Below are 26,935 nucleotides of genomic sequence, written 5' to 3' on the forward strand. Positions count from 1 at the left end.
CAGTTTTGGGGTTGCTTATAGATCATTTAATCATAATCGATCAAAGAACTAAAAATATTCGGTGCACTGCAAAAGTTAATTAAAGTATGTAAAACTAAAATAAGAATGAAAGTTAGTTTTAGAGGGCAGTTTCGGGGTTGCGTATAGAACATTTAATCATAATCCATCAAAGAAACAAAAATATTCGGTGCGCTGCAAAAGTTACTACCCCTTCAGTCGAGGATTGCTATGCTTGAAAGTGAAAAATTACTATTAAATTACTTAAGTTTAACACAAGAATGAAAGTTATTTTTAGAGGGCAGTTTCGGGGTTGCGTATAGAACATTTAATCATAATCGATCAAAGAAACAAAAATATTCGGTGCGCTGCAAAAGTTACTACCCCTTCAGTCGAGGATTGCTATATGAGTAAGTATGAAATTTATAGAAAGTTACCTAACTTTAAAAAAAGAATGAAATTTATTTTTAGAGGGCAGTTTCGGGGTTGCTTATAAATCATTTAATCATAATCGATCAAAGAAACAAAAATATTCGGTGCACTGCAAAAGTTACAACCCCTGCAATCGAGGATGGCTGTGCTTGGAAGTGAGCAATTACTATTAAATTACGTAAGTTTAACACAAGAATGAAAGTTATCTTTAGAGGGCAGTTTCGGGGTTGCTTATAGATCATTTAATCATAATCGATCAAAGAAACAAAAATTTCTGTGCGCTGCAAAAGTTACAACCCCTGTAGTTCAGGATTGCTATGCTTGGCAGTGAGAAATTACTATTAAATTACGTAAGTTTAACACAAGAATGAAATTTATTTTTAGAGGGCAGTTTCGGGGTTGCTTATAAATCATTTGAACATAATCGATCAAAGAAACAAAAATATTCGGTGCGCTGCAAAAGTTACAACCCCTGCAGTGGAGGATTGCTATGCTTTGTGGTAACAGTGTACTGTGTAGTGCAAACCCTTGCAATGGCTCTTTTGTTCAAAGCATTTAAAAGCAACTCTTCACCCACACAATAAATAGAATCTAGTGTCGTCGCTCACGCTATGGTTTATATTTCTTTTTTTTTATTTTTTATTTTTTTTTTATTTAATTTGTGTGCCTCGACTACTAGAGGCCATTGGCACGTCTACAAGTACCTTTACTTACAATGCACGTATTATAATAATATTTCGCTTATTAGACATTATATAAAATTGTACAAGTTTGTATCTCTTAGAAAGTTTAGTACGTTTTTAATACTTTTCGGTAATGAGAGGTCTTTTTTAAGGTCCATTCCAATATGGTATTTGCGTCGGATTTCCAATTGCATTGGACACTGTGAGAGGAAGTGGTTCACGGACAAAGGCTCGTTGCATTCACAATATGGAGGGTTTTGATTTTCAAAAAGATATCCATGGGTTTTCCTTGCCATTGAGGGTAGATTAGTGGTCATTATTGTAGGCTGAGTTTCGGATAACTTGGTGTTGGAAAAGCTCCAAGCATTTTGCCACTTACTGATGATTGACTCTCTTTGGCAGTTCTGCAGGTCAGTATGTAGCTGCATTTGCTCAGTAGTCAGGTCCATGTTTAGGGATTCTTTTGCAGCCCGATCAGCTCTTTCTCGTTTCCACTTATACCAACGTGGGAGGGTGACCAGACAATATTTACAAAAACGTTTCTGGCAGCGAGCTGATGATAGCGGTCGTATACTTTTTGTGCTAAGAAATTTTTAGTATATATGTTTTCTATGGAGCGAATTGCAGAAAGAGAATCAGTACATACAGTGACGATTTTACTGTCTCCCGTAATTGTTTCAAGCGCCATTAATATTCCATACAGTTCCCCAGTATGAACGCTGCTCAAGCTTGGTAATAAGTATCTTGCTATTATTGAGTCGGTTGTGGTGACTGAACAGCTAACCCCTTTGTCGTCCTTGAAGGCATCAGTGTATAATATGTCGTCTGAGTGTCTATACTCTTCTATCAGCTCGTAAAAAGATTGCTTCAGCAAAAAGCTCGATGTTTCTGACTTTTGGTATTTATGTAAAAGTGTGTTAAACTTCGGCAGTTGTTTAGTCCATGGTGGGTAGACCGATTGAGGATGTGGAGTTGTTTTGGTCAAGTCATACGGTCTTTATAAGGTCATTCAACATTTTGGTGACTGGATAAGGGTGTTTGGGAATGTTGTTTGATTGAGCTGGGTTAATAGAGTTATAAACGGGATTTTTTGGATTAGCAGATACTCTCGCAAAATAGGTTAGAATAAGTTGATCACGACGAAGGTAAAGAGGAAGTTCGTGAGCTTCGCAATAGAGCGATTCTGCCTGGCTGGACCGAAAAGCTCCTAAGCAGATACGTAGGCCGGTATTATGAACTGTGTTAAGCTTTTTAAGAACAGATTTACTTGCAGATGAATATAAGATGCTACCATAGTCTAGCTTTGAACGTATTAAGGACCTATATACTCTTAGCAGCACTTTTTCTTGAGCTTCCCAATGGTGATGTGCAAGTGTTTTTAAGATGTTCATTCTCTTCATACAATTGGTTTTAGTTTCTTCGATATGCTTCCTCCAGGTAAGCTTACTATCAAAGGTTAGGCCTAGAATTTTGTGATCTTCTATAACTTGTAGTGGGACACCATTTAAATTTACTTGTGGGATGTGATTCGTTTTTCTTCTACTAAATTTAATTATCTTAGATTTTGAGGTAGAGAAGTTGAATCCTGTAGTTCTAGACCAGTGGTAGGCTTCATCTATCGCATTTTGGAGTAAAATGCAGGAGGTAGTGGTTACCTTCCCCGTACAATACACTATTAAGTGGTCGGCGTAGAGGGCACTTTTGACGGGTTAATNAAACAAAAATATTCGGTGCGCTGCAAAAGTTACAACCCCTGCAGTGGAGGATTGCTATGCTTTGTGGTAACAGTGTACTGTGTAGTGCAAACCCTTGCAATGGCTCTTTTGTTCAAAGCATTTAAAAGCAACTCTTCACCCACACAATAAATAGAATCTAGTGTCGTCGCTCACGCTATGGTTTATATTTCTTTTTTTTTATTTTTTATTTTTTTTAAATTTAATTTGTGTGCCTCGACTACTAGTGGCCATTGGCACGTCTACAAGTACCTTTACTTACAATGCACGTATTCTAATAATATTTCGCTTATTAGACTATTATATAAAATTGTACAAGTTTGTATCTCTTAGAAAGTTTAGTACGTTTTTAATACTTTTCGGTAATGAGCGGTCTTTTTTAAGGTCCATTCCAATATGGTATTTGCTTCGGATTTCCAATTGCAGTGGACACTGTGAGAGGAAGTGGTTCACGGACAAAGGCTCCTTGCATTCACAATATGGAGGGTCTTGATTTTCAAAAAGGTATCCATGGGTTTTCCTTGTGTGACCAATCCTCAACCTTCGAATTATGACTGTATTCTTCCTATGCATTGAGGGTAGATTAGTGGTCATTATTGTAGGCTGAATTTCGGATAACTTGGTGTTGGAAAAGCTCCAAGCATTTTGCCACTTACTGATGATTGACTCTCTTAGGCAGCTCTGCAGGTCAGTATGTAGCTGCATTTGCTCAGTAGTCAGGTCCATGTTTAGGGATTCTTTTGCAGCCCGATCAGCACTTTCGTTTCCACTTATGCCAACGTGGGAGGGTGACCAGACAATATTTACTAAAACGTTTCTGGCAGCAAGCTGATGATAGCGGTCGTGTACTTTTTGTGCTAAGAAATTTTTAGTATATATGTTTCCTATGGAGCGAATTGCAGAAAGAGAATCAGTACATACAGTGACAATTTTACTGTCTCCCGTAATTGTTTCAAGCGCCTTTAATATTCCATACAGTTCCCCAGTATGAACGCTGCACAAGCTTGGTAATAAGTATCTTGCTATTATTGAGTCTGTTGTGGTGACTGAGCAGCTAACCCCTTTGTCGTCCTTGGAGGCATCAGTGTATAATATATCGTCTGAGTGTCTATACTCTTCTACCAGCTCGTAAAAAGATTGCTTCAGCAAAAAGCTCGATGTTTCTGACTTTTGGTGTTTATGTAAAAGTGTGTTAAACTTCGGCAGTTGTTTAGTCCATGGTGGGTAGACCGATTGAGGATGTGGGGTTGTTTTCGTCAAGTCATACGGTCTTATAAGGTCATTTAACATTTTGGTGACTGGATAAGGGTGTTTGGGAATGTTGTTTGATTGAGCTGGGTTAATAGAGTTATAAACGGGATTTTTGGATTAGCAGATACTCTCGCAAAATAGGTTAGAATAAGTTGATCACGACGAAGGTAAAGAGGAAGTTCGTGAGCTTCGCAATAGAGCGATTCTGTCGGGCTGGACCGAAAAGCTCCTAAGCCGATACGTAGGTCGGTGTTATGAACTGTGTTAAGCTTTTTAAGAACAGATTTACTTGCAGATGAATATAAGATGCTACCATAGTCTAGTTATGAACGTATTAAGGACCTATATACTCTTAGCAGCACCTTTTCTTGAGCTCCCCAATGGTGATGTGCAAGTGTTTTAAAGATGTTCATTCTCTTCATACAATTGGCTTTAGTTTCTTCGATATGCTTCCTCCACGTGAGCTTACTATCAAAGGTTAGGCCTAGAATTTTGTGATCTTCTATAACTTGTAGTGGGACACCATTTAAATTTACTTGTGGTATGTGATTCGTTTTTCTTCTACTAAATTTAATTATCTTAGATTTTGAGGTAGAGAAGCTAAATCATGTAGTTCTAGACCAGTGGTAGGCTTGATCTATCGCATTTTGGAGTAAAATGCAGGACGTAGTGGTTACCTTCCCCGTACAATACACTATTAAGTCGTCGGCGTAGAGGGCACCTTTGACGGGTTTGAATGCATATTATGTATCAAACTCGTGACGATTTCGTCCTTGTCACTATTGACAAAGTATGTTTGCGTTTATTTCTCAAATATTGATTTTCACTGAGTTACAGGTGACACATAATTTTTAACACGTTTATTATTTATTCATTTTCTTCCTTAATACGAACTGTTACAAATTACGACGTTTACTGCCCGGTTTATGGAGATGATCATATCTGCGGTAATTTTTGTTCAACTTTCCCAAAATGATTTGATATTTTGCCTTAACAATTAAAAAATCAGGTAAACGTTTGGTATTAGGTGATCCGATGTGCTACGATCTTCTGACTGGCAATGCTTGCCAGATCTTCAAAAATTGAATAGTGACACTATACTGAGCGCGAAAAAATTTTGCAAAAACCTATGAAGCTGTTTCTTTTTTTTTAAGGATCAAATGGCAAGGTTGCCAGTGTATAGGTGTAGTCGGTCTGATCCAGGGGACCTGATTCTGCGGTATGCGCGACATGCGAACCAACAAATTAAAGTATCTCCTCTTTGAAGAAACCGATGGAGCCCGTCGTGATCAGTGACAGGCATATGCTGCAAAGATCATTACTTTTGTCAATGACCGTACAATACTATCGCTACTGTTTCGATGGAAGATTTTTGGATCTCACTTTACGTTTTGATGTTGTTGTTACTCAGCACATAGTATCATATGCAGTTGACATATTCTCTACGTGAAATCGATGGATGCAAGCCAAGTGACTTAAACTAAACATTGTAACAATTTATAATTATTCATATCAATAATTTACATTGCGCGTGCAATTACTCATTTGAATTAAGTAGACGGATATAGTTTTATTTTTAAATGTTCTACAATTCAATGGTGCTACTTGCGCATGGGATTATGTCTAGTCCTATTGTACCTATTCTGTTTTAATTTAGGTAGTAGGTTCAGGCTCAGTAACTTTTTAACGGCTATTTATACATCAAATTTCTCATAATCACGCGTGAAAACAAGGAGTACTCACCTTTACAAAGGTAAACTCTGACATCACCTAATCAATAATGTTAAAAATCCTTGAGAGGTTCTTGACATTAGCAAACAACATGAAAACAAATTTGCTCAGATTTTTTTCGCTAAACAAAAACTATGATCTGTATTATAGTAGTTATAAAGTATTATACCTTTATTTATATTTTATTTAAGCACTTAATTACTACATTTTCTTTTATACATATCGCGAAATTAAGAATAAACGAGAGTCAAATTTAAATTTAATGGGAATGGCATAATGAAGGTTACATTAGCTTAGAGTTCGTGGATCTAATTTTTGGCGGATTCGAATATGTTCCCATAGTAACATCATTACCTACTATCAATATTTACCTAACTGCTTGGTGATAACAAGGAACTGCTCTTTTTTATTTCAGCACTTTTTTTGATCCATTGTGTATTTGAATAATGTTTTCAGTTATACGTAATCGAACTGGCCCAAATCTGAATACCATAGTTAGTCACTATACCGCGCGCACCACTCCAGATTAATGACTGCAAAACTAATAAAGGTAATTTTACTTATAAACCTGTACAATAATGACTTTTGTACACATTTCAATGTTAAACTGTAATTATGATTTAAACTTTGAACATTAACATAACGTGTGTGGAGCATCTCTTTATATGGAGATCTTCATATAACTAAACCTCAAAATGTCAATAAATTTTCAAATAATAATTTATCCCAAGAAAACATTTAGTTTTTTGGCTCACACAATTCGTATTTCATAAAATTCCCTGCCCCCGGAATATTCGCTTACAGAAGATTCATCCCCGTCAGGTTCGCTCCTGGAAAGTGGGCCACGAACAAGATTTGGCTTCAAGAACACCCGCCTCCGTGTTCTCGTCTTCAAGAAAAATCACCCCCACTTGCGTACTTCGGTCCCAATAGCTTGACCCTATCGTCTTACACTTCCGAAAGCGTTCCTACCTACGGTGCCACGTAAGACAAACCCACTTATGTATAATGTACTAGTCCATTTTCTCAAAAATGTGTGATGAATCTAAAAGTTATTGGAGTACTAAAACATGCACTGTTCCAGTACGACAGTAGGCACATACAATATATGTACATATTTATAGTGCATATGCATCCATCTAAAAATGCATTTAATTTTATTCCTCGTTGTCTTATTTTGATACGCCGCACACCATTGGACTCCTTCTGCGATGCATATTATATTCCACTACGACAATCGCAAAATAATAAGGATGACATCAGGTGAAATTTAATTAATTGCGTTTGGTTATGGATCTCATTACGAGAATGAACTCAACAATATGACACAGAATATGCAAAAGCAATCAATACGTTAGGCTTCAACTTTCCTCAACGTGAATTTGCCTTGGAGCGAGTTCCTGGTACGAGTACTCTGAGGCCAAATATTTCGACGCGACGGCGAATAATTCAGAGGGTGAATTTTTAGGCGAATCTTTCCGGTAACCAATTTCCGTAGGCGAGCACAATATAGTGAAACTACCCAGTGGAGTAGCGAGGGGGACAGAGGGGTCCCTGGCACCGGGCGGACCATGCAGGTACCTAGTAAGTAAACGTAAGGCTGATGAGCTCGGCATTATGAACTGTAAAGGGTCAAGTTTGAGATCATGCTGCCACGATGGCCGGATGCAACCTAGGTGTGCCTCAGCGGATAAAGAATATCAATCCCAATCTCGAATTTATCATTTCACTTTCACTAAACCTGGTTTGCCTACATGCAACTTCAGTGGGGGTGTAGATTCGGGGCCTTTCTTTGGTGCGCTAGAACGCTGGGACGCATTCTATTCTACGTCGGCGCACCGGTGGAAAATTCCTCTTGCAAAGAAACTTTTACTGCACCGAAAAACGGAAAACGAATGAAAGATTGAACACACGGACAAATACAGGATTCGTTTTTATATTACTCAGTCTTCTGCGTGACGTCAATGATGCGCTTAAAATTATCTGCAAACAGGACTTCAATGTGCTCCGAAAATATGTGCTTTACAGACTGAGAGGATGACGCTTAAAATATGTTAAAAGTTAGCAACAGATGCAGAATCTGTGCAGTGATATTGACCGTGGACGAACTGAACCAGACTGTAACAACAGGTCATTATGTCCGGTTCTCTGGGTTTATTAAAATATCCAAACTCACCAAAGATTGTTATATGATTAGAATTTTTGTTACATGTACCATTAGCAATGCCAGCTGTTGAGAGACGCTTCTCTGAACTAAAGTTAATCAAAAATAATCAGCGAATATGTCCATGTTGAGACTATGAGCGTGCCATACTATGTTTAATTGATAATGACAATTGTATAAAAGGCTTTGCTGTGAAAAAGAAACGGCACAGGTCAGCTCGGCGATGGAAAACTCTGCGAAGAAAACACGCACATAATTATTATGCTATCGTGTACCTACATTCGTATAATACGCGACAGAAGGATAATATAAGGTGCTATTCTGTAGATTAGGTAATTAAAACTCTAAATGCATTTCTCCATCATGTTTACATTACGTATTAGAAACTTACTCTTGCGGAAAGCTTTTTCTTGGTTTATGGCTTTGGAATATGGAATGAAATTATAAAGTATCAGTGAAATAGGTCTTTGCTAATTTATAGAGTTGCAACCTTTAGTTCCTTTTTTATTTTTAAACGTTGAAAATACTTAAGGAATTGTAATCTTCCCGATCGGTTTATTAAATAATAGTAATCTTTGTGCATTAAAATGAAACTTTACTAAATTAATATCTTCCCGGTTAATAATTTGCCGGAAATATTCACCCCCAAAACTTTACTTTTACTTGAACCGTAACGAAGAATTAATTTTCTTCTGAAAAAATCAATGGAGCAATTAAAAAAATTACTGTATCAGGTTTTTTTACTTATTTATAATTTGTCAGGTTGGCATCGCCGAGTTTACCATCGGCGAGTTGTCGCTTACCAATAAAAAATGCCAAGGGTACATTTTTAATTAATAAATTTAAAGCTGCTTTGACTTTTATTAATTTGCTTTATTATTAATTAACATAGAGGGGGCGGCGATTTTCCACTCGAAAGCCACTGCAGCTACCACATCAACAACCCAGATGTTTATTTGGTGTGGGGTTGATGGAACCCCCACATAACAGTCGAAGATTGTTAATTGTGATCATTTACTGTGATCATAGACCTCTTCACGTTGTACCGATGGTTTTGGTCAATACGTGGGACCATCATGTAGAAGCGGGGTTTGGATCCGAGTGGTATCGGTTTCTTCAACACAAATCAAAGGGGTTTCTGGCGCAGTGTTGGCCGTCGTATCCAGACGCAGCCGCAATACGCATTACCACCCTGTTTCCCGTTTCACTGATGTAATCACCCGTGTTTCGGTACATTCTTGGGTAGTACTTGTAATTGTTGCTGTAACAATAATAAATACACCACCACAACGGCAGCCGTTAGCACCTCGACTTAAATTTTAACTTGTTGATGGCCACTTATTGATCTGAACCGAAACAAACTGAAAATTTCCAACTTGTGGAAAACTTCACAAATTTCTGGGCCAATACGTGCCACATCATTGACCAACGTGAAGATTAGACTATGCATTGGCTGCTGTAATTACGATTGCTGTTATGACTGATCACTCTGGACTTTAAAAATGCAAGCTTCCGTATACATTACATTCTTACAACAAACACAAAAAGCACCTGCGGAATGTGAAATCTTTGTTTTCATTCCAATAAAGGTTAAAGGCAATATTATTAAATTCACGCAAGCGAGACCGTTAAGGATTATGGTCACAAAACGTCGAAATTATGTAATTTATAGGAAACACGCAATAGGTTTTATCTGTTTACGTAAAAACAATAAATTGGGGGTTTCCTACGCGCTGAATAAACAACTAAAAGATTCGGTGAACATTGCCTTATCAACGTTATTCGGGTTAGCGGAATATTTAAAAATGATTCATCGTATTTAAAATGATGTAGGTACATAAACGTAACCCAACAAAGCTTTTAATTAAACGATAAACCTTTTTGCGCAATTGAACTGAAATGTGTCCATCTTTAATTAGATGAGGAGGGTAACACATTAGGTATCCCTCTAATAAATGAGATTAATATCTGTAATTTTTTGGCGGAATATTTAAATGTAATCCATTACGTAATTCGTTTGTTTGTTTCTTTGTCCGTCATTTTTAATCCGCATCCTTCAAAAAAATGTTGAAATATTTGCAATATCCCCATTACGGAAAGTTATTAACGAAACATTTGGGTTACGAATCAATTACACAATTATGTTGTAAAAAATGGTTGGCGCGAAATTATATTAATATTAAATAATGTACTTATGCGGATGTTCCCTGTTACCGAATTCGGCGAACAAACACAAACAGTACATTAACCTATGTGATTAACCGCGCAGTGGCGACTTTTTAGCTCTCGTAAACAAGTTACGTACGTAGCAAAATCAAAATATTTTCGTATTTATCCCAAAGATGAATCGCAATTTGTAATTGTAAATACCCATGACGCACTACTACTTTGGTAACAATTTTCACAAATCCACAATTTAATCGCGGCGCAATATTGTGCATGGTCATGGTGTAATCATACGGCAATGAAAACAGAGAATTAATAAAAAAACGATGCAAAGATTTATTCCTTACAGAATAGGATACATGTGGGGGTAATACGAAAATATAACAAATATTTTCTTTTACCTACAATTAACAAAGCTGCGTAGAACCAAAGCGTCAAAAAATAAAAACATCGTCAATACAAATGAAAACATTTTATAAGGTTCACGTGGTTTTGTAAAACATACACACTTTAATTTGAAGTATTTTAATGGACGATTTTTCTCATTTAGATATTATTGCATAAACAGATAATCTGCCCATAACAAAAGTAAATATAATTTATTATAAATAATGTAAATTATTAACTCTAAGATAAATAATTACAAAATCACACATTTCCAACTAAAAATAAATAGGTACATTAATAATAATTATAATAATAAGATGAGGTGAAATGATTCGATTTGGTGATGCAATGATGATGCTTACAACGAATACATTGGCGAAAAATGTAAAGTTATAAGCGAAACAATAATACACTTTATAATTAGGTTATATCTGAAATAAGAACAACGATAATGATAGGAATATATCCGCAACAACAAAGTCGATCGATAAAAAAACAGTATTTAATGCGTAAAGTGAAAATGCCTCGAAAGTTGCCCCAAATTGTTAATCAGCATCGTCACCTCCTCACAATAAATACTTAGCACTAAAAATGGAACTTTGACAAGCGGTATTTAATATCCATAAACTAAAATAACACGCTGATATTGGGCGGGTGGCCCTTTGGTAATCACAACAATTAATTTTAGTGTAACAACACCTAGTGTTTTCCGTTCGAATCCTTGCGGATCATTATTGATTTGAGATGCGCGACTTCGGACGATAAACGTACGATTTCTGAATGCAGTCTGTTTTTGGTTTGGGGATCTCGTTCCGCATCCTGTAGGGTGGCTTGAGATTGTTTTTGAAGGCTTTGTAAGGTGGCCGCCGCTTGGGAGGCCGACCATTCGCCCCCTAAGGATATGCCGGAATCGCGCTCGTCACTTGAACCCTCGGCGTCCCACGAGGGGCTGGCTCGAAGGTTTGGTTCTTGTTTAATGTGTTGGAGGGATAGCAAGGCTGTCGCCGCGTCTTTGTCGCCTAGATGCGATTTGTGGCGAAGCTTTAGAGGGAGGCTGTTGTTCACTTCTGTCGTTAAAGCCATCGGTGCACCTTCGTCTCCGGAATTACTGGAGATTTCGTAGGGCGACTGGGGTCTTGATCGAGATCTTGAAAGGTTAAGGGCACTGTTGGAATCACAGATTGGAGTTGGATGGAAGGCGGGGAAGTAGGGATTGTAATCGGGGTGTTCTCTGTAGGGTGATTCGTGGTGGGAGGCGGGGTGGTGCATCATGTTGTGGTGCGGGTGAGGTATAGGCGGTGGGGATGGGGCGAGAACGGGTTGGTGAATCACAGATGTGGGGATGGGGCTGGGACTGGGGTGACCGAACATAGCGGATGGGTTGATTAGTTTTGGACGTTTTGTTAGGGTTAATACTTGTTCACTGGTTGGCATGTTTGCCATTACTTTTTCCACGCAAACGACGTTATCACCGCAGATCCCGAACTCTTCCCTGATGGCATCCAGTTGTGCTTTGAGGATGGCGTTTTCTTTGGTTAGTTCAACAACCCTTTGTTCTAGGACCATATCGTTGAACCTGCGTTTTTCTCTTGAACGTTTTGCGGCTTCGTTGTTTCTTCTGCGCCGATCCCAGTAGCTGTCGTCTTTTTTGCTATCTGGTATGAATTCGCGCTGTTTTCTTTGTGAGAATAATTCTTTGTGTTTCATTTGTTGTGATAAATTATATGCCTGATAGCTGTCTGCATCTGGAGAGGGAGCGGGGCTGGTTAATAACCCCTCGTGTCCGTGACTGGCTGGCATACTGGAATTCACGTGGGGTATTTCACCATTCACTGGAGACCCACTTTGACCTCGGCCCATTAGTTCGGCAACCATTATCCTTTGATTTAGAACATCTGAAACAATTAAGAATTTATTAGTTTCGACCGTAAAAGGACGAACTGGTTTTTGCAAGTGCACTCAAGGACGTCTTTGCTGCAGTTAATTTTTAACATTTTTTCCAAAGGATACCTGTTGAAGCACGCTATTAGAGATGTTTATACTTTAATCGTAATATCCTTGGAGAGGTCATTGCCTAAGCCCCTCTACAATTATGATGATACACGGGCTTAAGCAACCGCCAAGAATTCGAGAACGGATATGAATCACTTAGGGCACATCCACAAGTTCGAGAAAATCGATTACGTAGTGGTAAGACTTAACAACGTGATTGGTTTCACGTGCATCTTTCCACGTTTTCAGCCGCACGTTTTATTGATAGAACAAGTCGTTAGGCGATTTACATAATGTTGTGTAATACACAAAAATTCTTGGAAAGCGCTGACCTATACGTATAGTTAATTTCCAAAAGTATTTTTAGCGTTGGAAAGGAAATTGGGAAAACTACGCAGTATATCAAAATAAAGAGTGGGATTTTTGGAGGTAAAAAGTCGTGTATTACGGTTGCTATCGGATTGAGTTAAATTAGCAACAAACAATGTAATTGCGAACAAAGGTGTTTAATAATAATTTAAAGGACAGAAAAAAGAATTCTAGGAATAAAAGTGGTCACATTAAAATTTCTAATGAGACTAACGCACGTGAGTCATTGTTGTCGGACAACAATTTCTCTTTATTCACGCTTAAGAATTATAATTAAAATAAAATAAATTTCTAATTCGTCTCTAACTATAGAATGACGTAGGACGTCTAGTTGAAAACAAAGCGTTACAAAACTGATCTAAAAATATTCCTCGAAGTTTCGGCCCACTCTCGTTTGTTCTATTTTCCCAATAACATTTCTAATTAACCTGTTCAAATTACGCAATGCGATAAGAAGTTTTCCAATGAATCGCTCCCGTTTACTAAGGACTTTCCCCGGTAAAAATCTGACTCACGCATACAAGGAATCCCACTAACTTGTAGGCGAGTTTTTCGAATCATGAAACGCAAATTTGCAGACGAGCGACCGAGAATCGACAAGGAAAAGTAGGCTAGTGGAACTCTAGTTCATGCAGCAAGAAATCAACTGCACGGTTGCTATTATCTATTTCATCGACAAAATTATGAACGAACCAAATCGAGACCAATACTACAAATATCTCGATTCAGTTGCGATAAGGATAACTGATATTACATCACACTTACAAGGAGCTTAAAACAAAGGACTTTTCTCAATGCAATATCCGAATATGAATAAAACACTCGAGCATGACTTCATGTTATGATTAAATCATATTAGTTAGTCACTAACGGTAAAGTTTGATGGTTCAGGGCAACGCAACAGTTACTAGAAAATAATTAACCACTTTTAAACGATATTGCGTCACTGTGTTACTCAATTTTAATAAATAGTTGCGTTAATCTTAGGAATTCCCTCGCGGAATAACAAAGAGTCGACCCACGTTTTCTATCACAGCCGGTAAACTCACCCTCCTTTTAAAATTCGCGCGAATATAAAAAGAGCGCGTAAATTCATTCAAAAATAAAACTCACCAACTACGTCCTCGGACGTTTGAAAATCTGCTACTCCTTGTCAGTCGCGAAGAAATCTTCCAAGTCTTTATTCAAAACAATTGTCACAGCACAAGATAAATCGTAACTTTTTCGTAGAGCGATTGAAACTTAACTAACGCAATAACGTGCAGCTTTCCTGACTTAACAGTCGCATTTGCTATCTGTGGACGCGTGAGTCGAGTCGCGACGCTCAGAGAGGAGGGGAAAATCACAATGAACGGTGGGGGAGACGAGGACAACACCCTCAATGAGTCACCAATCAGAGATCTGACAGGTCACCTTCTTAGGTTACGTAATGTGCTCGTGTTATGTCGTGTGCCTTCTTTAATATTTAGGACCGCCGTCTTCGCTTGGAATTTAACTATTACATAATATCACGCTGATAGTGTGTTCTACATAATACGCTTTTCTTTGGGAAATTTATAACACGCGCTACGACTAAATGCGACTCAAATAAATAAAAGCCCTAACATGTTTCCATTTTTAATGCCTCAACAGCGTTTTGCTTGTTGGCACTCCAAATTTCTTAGCCTCCCGCAAGCAACGTAAGGCAAACACCCTGTTAATAATAAAATGCAGCACCTTGTCTAGCTTCCAAAAATACTTGGAACCCCAACTTAATACACAAATTCATAACACGTGTAACGAATATTGCGTAATTAATTTCTGATTTTGGATCTGATGGTTCGCAGTTTAGACTTCACAAAGAAATATACAAGTGCAAAATACTTGCCATTCTTACCCTTCGACTAAGGGCTATAATTTACTAACCGACTGACTACCGCTGATTGCTAATTTGGACAAACTCCCAAAATTGTAAGCTAAACCAGCATCTGAACATCAAGAACAGAAAATTCAGTTCGATTTGAAAAGAAAGTTGAATAAATGACCAGTTTGCACACGAATGAGTCTTACGAAGCTAACAATGCTCAAAGGAGCGCATTTTTAATCGGGCAACCTTTACTTTTCTATAATGTACTAATGTATTGATATTTGCTCCCGAGAAAATTGTAGGGTCTTTTGATCCCTTGCGCTTTGTACCTGTGCTGATCTGAATTGAAGGATCGGTAACCCAAAATTCGTGACGCAAAAGATAAATCAAATCCTATTACAACCAAACAAATTCCTATACAATATAAGTTTTAGCATTTGGGTTTTCTTCTGACGAATCGTTTGGGCTTAAGCATTAGTTAAAAAATTGAGTATTTCAGCTGGAAAAACAGACACCAATTTTAAGGGGCCGGCGAGAGCGGACGGCCCTATTATTTACTGAGCTATTTTGGGGTTTAGATATGTACAAGAGTTGTGCACAGCTTACTTGTTATTTAATACTAGTTTCGAATGAGCGTTTTAGCAGAAACCGCAAAAAAGCTTTAATTCAAACAACAGAAGGAAATAGACTTGAAACGCAATATTCGAAAATCTTTAGAGACTTCGGAAACTTTAATCAAATTCTCGCAAACTTAAGTCATTTCATTGAGCTGAACTCCTTAAAAACTCTGAACCTTCTTCGCAGTTTAAACATGGTCCGGGAAAATCACTCCCGAAAACAGAACATACGGGAGAAAAGGCGAATATTTTAGCACTTCAACAGCACTAAACACTTTGGGTTTAGAGGCATTTCCACGGGACTCCTTGAAAGCTTTCCAACGGCATATCTGCCACTTCGTTACCCAACAATGGGATTCACTTTGTCGTGGTGGTGGGGCTCAGTAGTCACTATTTTCAGTGGTGGGGTGACTGCTTCACTCTATGGCTTTTACCCATAATAATAATAATAATAATAAAAAACACATACATAAAGACAAAACAGTGACAACCGATTCTTGTCGACTCTGTTCACAAACATCAGAAACAATCCAACATATAATATCGGCATGCACACGACTTGCACAAACTGAATACAAACATCGACACGATCCGGGTAGCTAAAATCATACATCAAAAATTAGCACTTAAACACAATCTCATAACAGATAAGACACCATACTACAAATACACGCCACAGATCATACTTGAAAACAACACACACAAATTATATTGGGACAGGACACTACTCACAGACAAAACTATCCACAATAATAGACCAGATATTACACTTATAGATAAAACGCAAAAATCCATTTGTATTATAGACATTGCCATACCCAACACTAACAACTTAACTAAAACACATGCAGAAAAACACCGCAAATACACCGATATAGCTATCGAGCTTAAGACGCAATGGAGAATGAAATCTACTGTTATAGTTCCCATTATTCTTAGTGCTACCGGAGTTATACCAAAGACAATACACCACAATTTACAACTATTAGGTTTGGACAAAAACACATACAAACATTTACAAAAAGCAGTCATTATCAACACATGCCATATTGTTCGTAAATTTCTAAACATAACACAAGATACTACATACAGAAATGATCCACAACGTATACATGTAAACAACAGCACTCCCTCACAACACGGTACACAACATACTGTAATATCTCCACCTCTAACCCAAACAAGCACACAAATACAACTTACCGAACAAACAAGTACAACAAATGATACAACATATACTACAATCAGAGATGCACCTCTGAAGCAAACCACATTATCACAACCCATTAGTATTCAACCCAAACGCAAAAGCCTAAACAGCACTTTAGACTCACAACATGACACACAACATACTGTAATATCTCCACTCTTAACTCAACCAACCACACAAACACAACTTCCTGAACAAACAAACGCAATAAATACAAGTAACGCAACATGCACTACAAAGACGCCCTCACCCAATAAAGTTACACGGCCTAGCACAGCTAAAAAACACAATACTCTTTCTTCTCAGAAACACACCACGTTATCACAACCCACTCGTACTCAACCCAAACGCAGCAACCTTAACAGCACTAGAGGCTCACAAAATACCGTAATGTCTCCACCAATAATCCAAGCAACAACACAAATACAACATCTAGAACAAAGAAACACCATAAATACAAGTAACGCAACATGCACTACAAAGACAGATCCACCCAATAAAGTTACTAGCACAGTTAAAAAACGCAATACTCCTTCTTCTCAGAAACAACCCACTCGTATACAACCGAAGCGCAAAAACCTTAACAGCACCACAGGCTCACAAAATACTGTAATATCTCCATCAATAACCCAAGCAACAACACAAATACAACCTCTACAACAAAGAAACACCATAAATACAAGTAACGCAACTTGCACTACAAAGACAGGTCCACCCAATAAAGTTACACGTCCTAGCACAGTTAAAAAACACAAAACTCCTTCTTCACATAAACACACCACGTTATCACAACCCACTCGTATACAACCCAAACGCAAAGCCAAAGAAACACTTACACAATAAACTCTATTTAATAAAAGTACAGGAATTATTATAATGATATTTTTGTTTTGTTTTCTTCTTTCCTGATAGCGTTGACTATTGTGGCCATTAATAGCTATGTTGGTAAGTATGAATTACATACTATCTCTAGATTTCCAATGTGAGTGTGTGAATTTTTATTTTTATTATATTTATTTTATTTTTTTTAGGACCCTACATAACTTCACCAGACACAGACACAGACACTAATCGTTACTTGATTTTAATCCGTGCGATTAGTTAACCAGGCTAGACCTGAGTTCTCACAAGAAACACCGACAATAATAATAATAATAATAATTTATTGTCCAAACAGACTATCTAGTCTAAATACAGGACAAACTTTAATATTGTTCAATAAAAGCCGCACAGTAATATAGAAAAATTAACAAAAATGTAACAAAAATAATAATGATAGATTTATAACTAAAGCGAAAGAAAATTGTTAACAGAGTTATACAATAAACAAAATAAAGTCATAAATCAAAATACAATATTGGTAAATAAGAGAAATTGTATTAGTGCAATGGCAAAAGCAAAAAAGAAAAAGACAAAAATTATTGGATCATACTTATAAGGAATTTTAAATTAGTGTTAAATATATCAACAGTATCGCATACCGAGTTATAATTATGACACATTCGATAAATTGGGGAATTTTGTAAGAGATTTGTTCTGCAATAGGGTAATTTAAAAGTTAGGAAATGCCTGGAGGAAGAACGAGGCACAGAGAAATTTAAATAATTGTGTAATGTGACACAATCAATTTCATTCCATAATAATTTGTACAAGAACGACACACTTATTCTTTTACGTCTGCTACTTTAAGGGTAAAAGATTGAATCTTTCTAGCAGTAGATTTTGTGGGTAACCTCTTGTAGGGTAGTATCCATCACAACGAAATGCTACATATTTTAAAAGACGACGTTGTATACGTTCTAGGCATTCTTCGTGTTTTTTAAATGCTGGATTCCATACTAGTACACCATATTCAAGCTTGCTTCGTACAAATGTAGAAAAAAGTAGTATAAGAGTTGACAAATTTGCAAAATCTGAACCAATGCGTATAATAAAACCTAAGGTTTTAAAAGATTGCCTAACAATTGTATCAATGTGTAAGCTAAATGTTAGCATGTTATCGAACAGAACCCCTAAATCCTTTGTTTGAGTGTCTCTTTTTAAGGGTGTATTTTGAATTTGATAATTGTATCGAACCTGTTTGCGTTACACCAATTATAAACACTTTCTAAATCGCTTTGAAGGCTCTCGCATTCCTTGTGGCTTGTGACCCTAGTGAAAATTTTTAAGTCATCTGCAAACAATAATCTCTGAGATGAAATTACGGAGGGTAAATCGTTAATGAATATTAAAAAGAGAAAGGGACCAAGAGTTGACCCTTGCGGCACTCCAGATGTAGGAATAAATGATTGTGAGTCATGCCCGTTATAGGAAACAAATTGACGTCGGTTAGTTAGATATGACTTCATTAAATGAACAATAGGGCAACTGAAACCATATTCGACAAGCTTGTTTAAAATAATGTTATGATCAATTTTATCGAAGGCTTTGCTGAAATCTGTGTAAATAACATCAACTTGCTGTCTATTATCAAGTGCTTCAGAACAATATTGCACAAAGCAAGTCAAATTTGTAACAGTTGATCTATTGGGAACGAAACCATGCTGGTAACTAGACAACTGCGTGTTAAATTGTTGATAAAGTTTTTTGTATAGTACTGCTTCAAAAACTTTGGAGAAGTTGCATAAAATAGATATGGGGCGATAATTTTCAACAACATAAGCATTTGGTGCGTGAGCTACCCAATTCCAGTAAATCTGGTAAAACGGGTCCCGTATCATTCAAATGCTTCATGGAGTAGAGTATTAACGATAGTATATTCGACGGTAACTCATCAACATCCTTTGTTGCATTCTCCCGTACGTTGGACTCCTGAGGCCTACGTGGTCAACTGCTAATTCCAGGCTTTTCTGGTGAAAGCTCGATTGCCATTTGTCGATACAGAAGTAGAGTTTCGAATAATCGAACTCGTTAAAGGTGATAAGGGAAACTGAGGCTAGTATGGGACCCTAAAAACCGGTCCGGATGGGTAGATGACAAACAATAGTACATATTTCACTTGGTGGCTTTATTGATGTGGAATCTTTCTTGTTAAAAGAGCGTTTGGGGAACTAAAGACGTTATAAATAATGGATTGGTTGGTTCTAGAAGATTTTTATGTAAGTGACGGCTATTTTGTTAAAAAATATTTAACTTTTCGATAAGGTATTGGTTATTAAAGATAAAAAGGTCACACCGACGCCGACCTCTACCTGCTATCGCTTTACTTAACAATGTGCGCGTAGTAGTGGCAAGCGTTTAAAGCGATGCGATGTAGAGTAGGTACCTATGTAGCGTCGCTCCAATGGTAAATGGGGTTTATTCTTTGGAGAGTTTGAACTAATAAATGTAAAGGTGGGTTTCTAATTTTGTTTAATTAAGATGCATGTAAGATACCTAAACTCCAAAAATTTCTTTTACTGAAAACGAAAAACTAAAGCTCAACATACTACTCAATCGGTAATAAAAAGAATTAGTTTGAGATGATGTGTGTTAAACTAACCGATTGTACTTATTTTATTTCTAATTTTAATGTTATTTTCCAGTTGCACGTTCTATACCATGGCTGCTATGCTTACAAAAAACGAACGGAATTTAGTAGCCCAATTTTGGAATATCCTGCAATACATGGTAACCCGAAAAATACCTTCGGATCTGCATATATTGCAGATGCGTGGTAGATTTTATAAGAAGGTCATGACATTTTCTTCAGAGGATTCACCGTGAGATGTAATATAGAACCATCATTACGCTACATCGTAAGTTTTCTTCTAACGAAATTACGTTACTACGTCGCTTTGCATGACCTCTTGTCTTACTGATAGCTCCTAATAACAAATTTGTGACCTATGCTATCTTTGATCAAAATTATAGCAATTTTGTTGTGTAACACTTATAAACATCGTTTTGGTACTTCCGGTTTTGCGTGTAAAACAGATTTCTTTATTATGATAACAGAGCTTTCAAACTTGCCTTGGCTAATAGTGATAGTTTTAAATTAGGCAAACGACTATGTTTTCTTCAGTTCAAGCGCCAAGCCCAGATGCTTTGAGGATGAGCTTATATCGCTGAATAATTAGATCAGAAGTTTTTATTGGAAATGGTGGCCAATTTCGTGTAATTCGCGAAAACCCATCAGTCTAATTAAAAACATCAATCACACACGCTTTTACCTTTGTTCTGTTACCAGTTAAGCGCAGATAACGAACGACCACACGATACGTTTGATTTTGCATTTACTGATAACAAACACACGTGTTGCTGAATCTAACAATTTCTCCACATGGTAAACAAACGAATTACGATCTAATACAAATAAATTAACGGAATAGTGACTAAACAAACTGCACTGATTACAAGTATATTGCGATCTTATGATCGAAAAAATCAAGCAGTTATCCGGGAAGTGATGGACAATTTTAAAGCAAATATTGAACATGACTTTGGAAAAATTGCACCATGATAAAAGTATACCTTATGTGATTAATTATAAGCACTTCGTAGAACTCCAATTATATAGTTAGATCAATAACAATTAAACTTTAAGTGGAAATTATATTGATGGAAATATGTCCAAAGAATTATTAGAGATCGTATAGGAGGAGTAAGTTATATTTTTGAGTAGCACATTCGTCACTGTCTTCCACATATCTTCTTAATATTTCGAAAAAAAAACGGGACAGCCTGTATAGAGACAATTGACAGTTTTGACAAATTTTATTTTAGTGTGTTGTGCACGTTGTCCGCATTTATAAGGCCACATTACAAAATTGATTTTATAATACGTTTGTATAACATAATTGTGTTTTCAAGGTTTTGGCCATTGAACTACAAAAGCTCAATAACTCCGTCGTATAGATCTCAACGCGACACATTGTGATGATTGCAAAATCAATTTTATATAATAAACGATTATTTAGGTTCATATGGAAAAGTTTATAAGTTCATTGTCCATTATCGATATATTATAAATAATATTTTGCAAAATATTATTGTGGATAAACCTTGGTAACAACAGGTGATTAGAATAGAAACTTCTAGTCAACGTTGGATGGACATGAGAAGTTAAATCTGAACGTTTTGAGCTTTTTACTCAAACGCCAGCTCAAAAGTTTATTTAGGAAGGTTAACGACACATTTTCCGCCGACTTGAACAACACGCTCAAACTACGTGGTGGATATTTTATTTTATTATTTAAATCTCGCTACACTTATCGCAAATTTCCAGCTTTAATGAGAGTGGAAAAACCTGAACATTATTAACATTTAGTTATTATGATAGTGTTAAAGTATCTCTCATTCTTTCTATTTCAGTGTATAAGATAAAGACGGTCTTTTGTCACTAACAAATAAATAACGTAATCTTTTTATTAAACTCACTGAGAGTTACGTATTATTTAAACAGATAACAGCGTGATTATGTAGTTACAATGACCGCGAAATATAATTAAAAAAACGTTCAAACAAACACATTAATAACTTCGATATGTACAGGATGTTCGAAAATTTTGGATAATTTTTAAGCTAGTTGTCGTAATATGCGCTGCGGATATTATAATTAAGTAACTTCCACCACGTGAATGATGAAACCGAGCAATGGTATTCCATAAACACTTACATACGTAATTGATTTACTTCAGCAAATATGACGACGCGTGTATACATGTTTCATAATTACTTCCACGATAGGTACACGTCTACCAAGTCTACACCTACGTCGTGGAGATGTCCTCTAAATGTAATACGTTATCACGTTATTAAAACTCAACTTTTTCACAGATATTACCAAAATAGATGAACCAATATGTGACGTTTTGATTGTATTGATAATTTCGATCATAAAAAGTGTAGGACACAACAATTTGTTTTGGATCTCGCAGAAAAAATAGGAGCCGGAGGTTTCTGCTTTTGGCTGGAAATTTTTTAAAAGAGAGCATAGACGACGCACCGATAAACGAACAAAGCGACCACGATAGCATATTTTTCAGTTTGAAAGTACGCCAAATTATAAAACTTATAGGCCAATTTTGGCGCATTTCTGTCTAATTTAAACAAAATTCGCCAAAATTTCCAAATATCCTTCGAATGTCCAAAGGTCCAACTGGAAATAGCAATTTCATTGACGAAATGGAATAATCAGTTCTTCGAAGTGAACTATTATGACTAGTAGGTACCTTTTAGGGCACTTTCTATCGAAGTAGGGTCCGTGTTTGTGCCTACGTAAGTTTACCACTTTCATATTTGGTAAAGATGGGTCAAATTCTATCTGAATATTAGGATTTTGGACTAACATAGAAAGCCATCATCAGGATTTCTTCAATTACAACTCCGATTGCGAGTAATTTCGGTATGGTGATTGGCGTAGTTTCGACAGATACCCCCTCGGATCAAATAAAATTTTAATACAGATACTTTTAATAAAAATAAAATTAGTGTAATAGGTAAATAATCGGTTTTGCGCATGCGCTGGCGAACTTCATTTTCATTGTTTATTATCATACATGCGAAATTTCAGCTACACATTTTTTCTACTAAAACTAAAAATGACGTTTTGTTTAATATTGCCAAGATAACATGTACAGTTAAAAAAGCTTTTTAACATTTAGATAACAACCTTTTATCAACCGCGCCTTATTTCTTGACCTGTGATCATTTCGAGTAAATGAACTTTTTCACGAACCACGATATGGAGATGTAGACCTTTTCATTGGGAACTATTATGATTGTTATGTGTTTTGTTGTTGTGGTTTTTCAAAAACAAAATTATATTATGTAGGTATCCTTTGCGTCGATAATCAGATAATTCAGGAAAAATAAAATCTGCCCCGTTCCGCCCCATTCAGGACAATTTGACAGGCCTAGTGACAGGCACTAACGTGCTGAATTTTCTTCAAATTTTTCCTTTTTTTGATAATGCTTGTTTATTTTTGAGCTAATGCTAGGTACTAAACGTGTGGACATTTAGTCTCCTCACTGTATTCCTTACTTACATATAACAATTGGTCTATTTCCAACAAAATAAAAGATCAAAGAATTTAAACTAGCCAGTAGAAAGTTAAAAAGACGCGAACAGTCACGGTTTTCGAGATTAGGAACCATCCAACCCCTTTTGCTTTACGCATGGTATATGATTTTTTACTCATTGGTTTCAGCGCATTTAATTCGAGACTTTTCTTCACTTCCCAATCGGTGTCATTTTAACTTCATTAATGGGAAGTTGTGTTTATTTTCGCGAATAATTGTATTACTGACGTATAAATGTTAAGTAACGTTTGTTAATAAAAATGAAATAGAGCCTCTGACGCCACAACTACTGAATTGGTCGTATATAAGGTATGTTGTTAATTTAAATATTTTTTATTTTCAAAGACGCAATTTAGATTAGTGATTATATTCGTTTGCGTCATTTGTGGATAAAAAACAGTTGCATCACTAAAATGGACGGTGAAAGGGTTTTCCTCCCCTGCTTTTGTTTTAATTTTGTAAAACTGACAAAAAACCATTACGAAAAGGAGCAAATTAAATTTTTTCACAATGCATGTGTAACCGGGTGTAGCTAATGAAATCGATCATAAATAAATGTAATTACTGAACGTTAATGACTAAGTGTAATAACGTTATATTGTACTTGAATATAAATGTAATAAACATTTCGAAGGTTTTCGACATATAAGAAATAAGCAGGTCAGAACGTATTAGCAACAAATAAAGGTCAGACAACTAAGTAGGCCTATAAAGACGAAGGTCGAGATACAGGAAATGGTAAAGTAAGTGAATTATGTTTTTCATGTAATTAAAGGATTCGATAATGATCTAATGTAAACGATTTGTAAAAGAAATTTTTCTCCGCCATACTGAATAATCTTATCGGTTGGATACCTACTCGAGTAAAGGAAGTAGCAATTATTACGTGCATATGGGTATGGCACATATCAGTTTTTCACTATCTCTCGACAAAAATAAAGGGAAAATGGGGCTAGGGTACATTGTGATGGAATTCATATTCATTACTTATCTGGATTTGTATAGTTCTACGGACAAAAATAAATAGAAGGCAGACAAGTAGTTATTGCATAATAAGGAATAGGTTATAAAATACGTGATTCGTTTAACCAAAAATTTCTAACAGCCTTATGTATAGTAAAAGGTTGACTTGATAGTATTATGACAAGGTCGGTTAAGCGACCTCTTAGCTTACCCGTTTCCAGGTTTGTTTTGTACCCACACCTTTCCCATTTCGATTCGTTGCATTTATCGTGAAAAATATGCAATGGCGCACATGTACTTTTAGCAATAGTTGATAAAACGCGGTAGTTACTAAATAGAACAATTTTATCATATGGATTATCTTAAAAAAACTCGATTAAACGCTTCATATTATTGTTGTTCTTGTTTAATCACTATTACACAAAGTTCAATTAATGTACTTAGCGTTACATTTCAAACGCCGGGATTAAGTAACCTTTATCTTCGTTTTGACATATTTCTCAGAATCGAAACGATGCGAACAATGCAAGACTTCTTCCACTCCCAGTTTCAAAATCTATTGAGTACTCTCTTCGCTAAAGGTCAAAGCCATGAAAAACTGAAATGAAGGTCTAGATCCTTTAAACTAGACCGTTCACATATTCACGGTTAAACGGAAGTACGAATTCTTGGTACAACAGTCACCTTTATCCTAGCCTAGCACCCTGCTTGAGAAGTTAGTTGGCTAATACTAGATGTTATGCCCCTTCAAGTTATCGTGTCATCATTTTTAAAATAATTTAAATGCGTAATTTGTTTATTTAAATCAAGGATATATTTGGTGCTACACGAGTGTCCCAAATTTTCATCGAGCCAAAATGTGGGGTTGCGCGTTACTTGAAAATGTGTGGAGAAAATTCTTTTGGAAACTGAAATGTACACGTACGGCTCAATCACGTTACAAATTTAGCGAATTTAAAATTTTTTTAACGCGTTAGATCACGATTTGGCACGTCAAATTTAACGTACGTTGAACTATATGAGTTGCACACAAAGCCAAATTTATTGGCGATGTGATCCAACCATTTAAAACGTCCCATTACAGTATTGTTAATAAATGCAAATAAGTGAAAAATGAATGACAGAACAGTTCTAAAAGTAGCGGACCATTAACTAAGTAATATAAAAAAAGTGTTTGACCTCGATTTTGGTAAATCAAAAACAGACAATTTGCCAATAATCGAAGCATTGCAAGTTCACCCATTCAACAGGAAGGTCAGTGGGAAATCGTAACGATCGTGACGACATTTATCAATTTCTAACATAACCAGGTTACATCTTTAGATATCGACAAAAGTAAATAATCTTATTATGTATAGATATAGCTTACACCATATTTGTCTTTTCGTTACGAAACCGTATGAAACGGTGGTAAAAAGGCATCTTACGACGCCCCGAGATTATTTTAAAAATAAAATTCGCGTGCAATGTGCAAAGACCGCTTTGTCATTAACCCCAATACCCTTCTCCTCTCGTCTTCCTCAAGGCCCAAGATGCACTTTTCCCCGAAAATTGCGTTGCAGTTTTAAAAATAACATTAGTTTGCAGCCAGTTACCATTGGCGTATGTAACACATACATTTAAAAATTTATTTTTAATCTAAAAAATGCACCGCGAAATTGGGGTCGATGATACTTGAAAAATTCTGATTTGAAAACAATGGAGGAGAACTTTCCATGGCCAAATTTAAGTTCCCATTTTTCGTGTGGTGGGCGCTCTTTTAATGAAATAAGGGAGGATTTACTTACTGGGTGCCGTTGAGAAAATAACTCCATTGTCGGGATGCATGGTAAGCATTGGTACAAATGTCAAAAACGGGAACTTTATCGAAAGTGAAGTTCAGATGAAAGGGTTGCACGTTCACGACACTGCACTTCATGCACATCACTACACACGTCTTCTCTCACCAAGAGTTCGTATTACTTTGCTTCATGTGCATGCAAGCTCCCACTCGATGGGATGTAAAAGTATGCGATAGTGACCTAGTTGCAACCTGGTCCGCGAAGTAGTGGCAAACCGATGAAAGCGGAGAAAGGGACACTAAAACGAAATGCGGCCATTACAAGTAACATATAGTTACGTGAGATTACCACTACATAATATGTTTGTGTCCTCGATTTGGACCTGACTTTCGGATTGAGCTATATTCTCAAATAAAAATGAAATCGCAATGTTAGAAAATAAGGTTATAGGAGAGAGTAATATCTGATTTTTAGTTTGGACCACACGATTACGTTCCGTTTTAAAACGGAAACGCACATTATCCTCATTTATGCACCAATTATTTTCAGCTCGATGTCAATTCTGTTTTGCTAACGATCTTTTATCATAATTTTACGTAACGATTCCTCTT

The 26,935-nt window shown here is 36.5% G+C and overlaps 1 protein-coding gene across 3 annotated transcripts; it reads right to left on the reverse strand.

Moving 5' to 3' along the window:
* Window positions 1-10,666: 10,666 nt before the first annotated feature.
* On the reverse strand, window positions 10,667-26,475 carry LOC116165272. 3 transcript variants are annotated; one of them, XM_031479560.1, is made up of 2 exons: window positions 26,331-26,475; window positions 10,667-12,439 (listed from the first exon to the last, which is right to left on the reverse strand). In XM_031479560.1, the coding sequence occupies exons 1-2, from the start codon at window positions 26,377-26,379 to the stop codon at window positions 11,244-11,246; spliced, it is 1,245 nt and encodes a 414-aa protein (XP_031335420.1). In that variant the 5' UTR covers window positions 26,380-26,475; the 3' UTR covers window positions 10,667-11,243. The 3 variants fall into 3 exon arrangements, with proteins under 3 accessions (XP_031335420.1, XP_031335422.1, XP_031335423.1); XM_031479562.1 differs by lacking the exon at window positions 26,331-26,475 and adding an exon at window positions 14,019-14,204; XM_031479563.1 differs by lacking the exon at window positions 26,331-26,475 and adding an exon at window positions 12,555-13,132.
* Window positions 26,476-26,935: the final 460 nt, after the last annotated feature.

This window comes from Photinus pyralis, unplaced genomic scaffold (genome assembly GCF_008802855.1).
Source record: "Photinus pyralis isolate 1611_PpyrPB1 unplaced genomic scaffold, Ppyr1.3 Ppyr1.4_LG3a, whole genome shotgun sequence".
NCBI lineage: Eukaryota > Metazoa > Arthropoda > Insecta > Coleoptera > Lampyridae > Photinus > Photinus pyralis.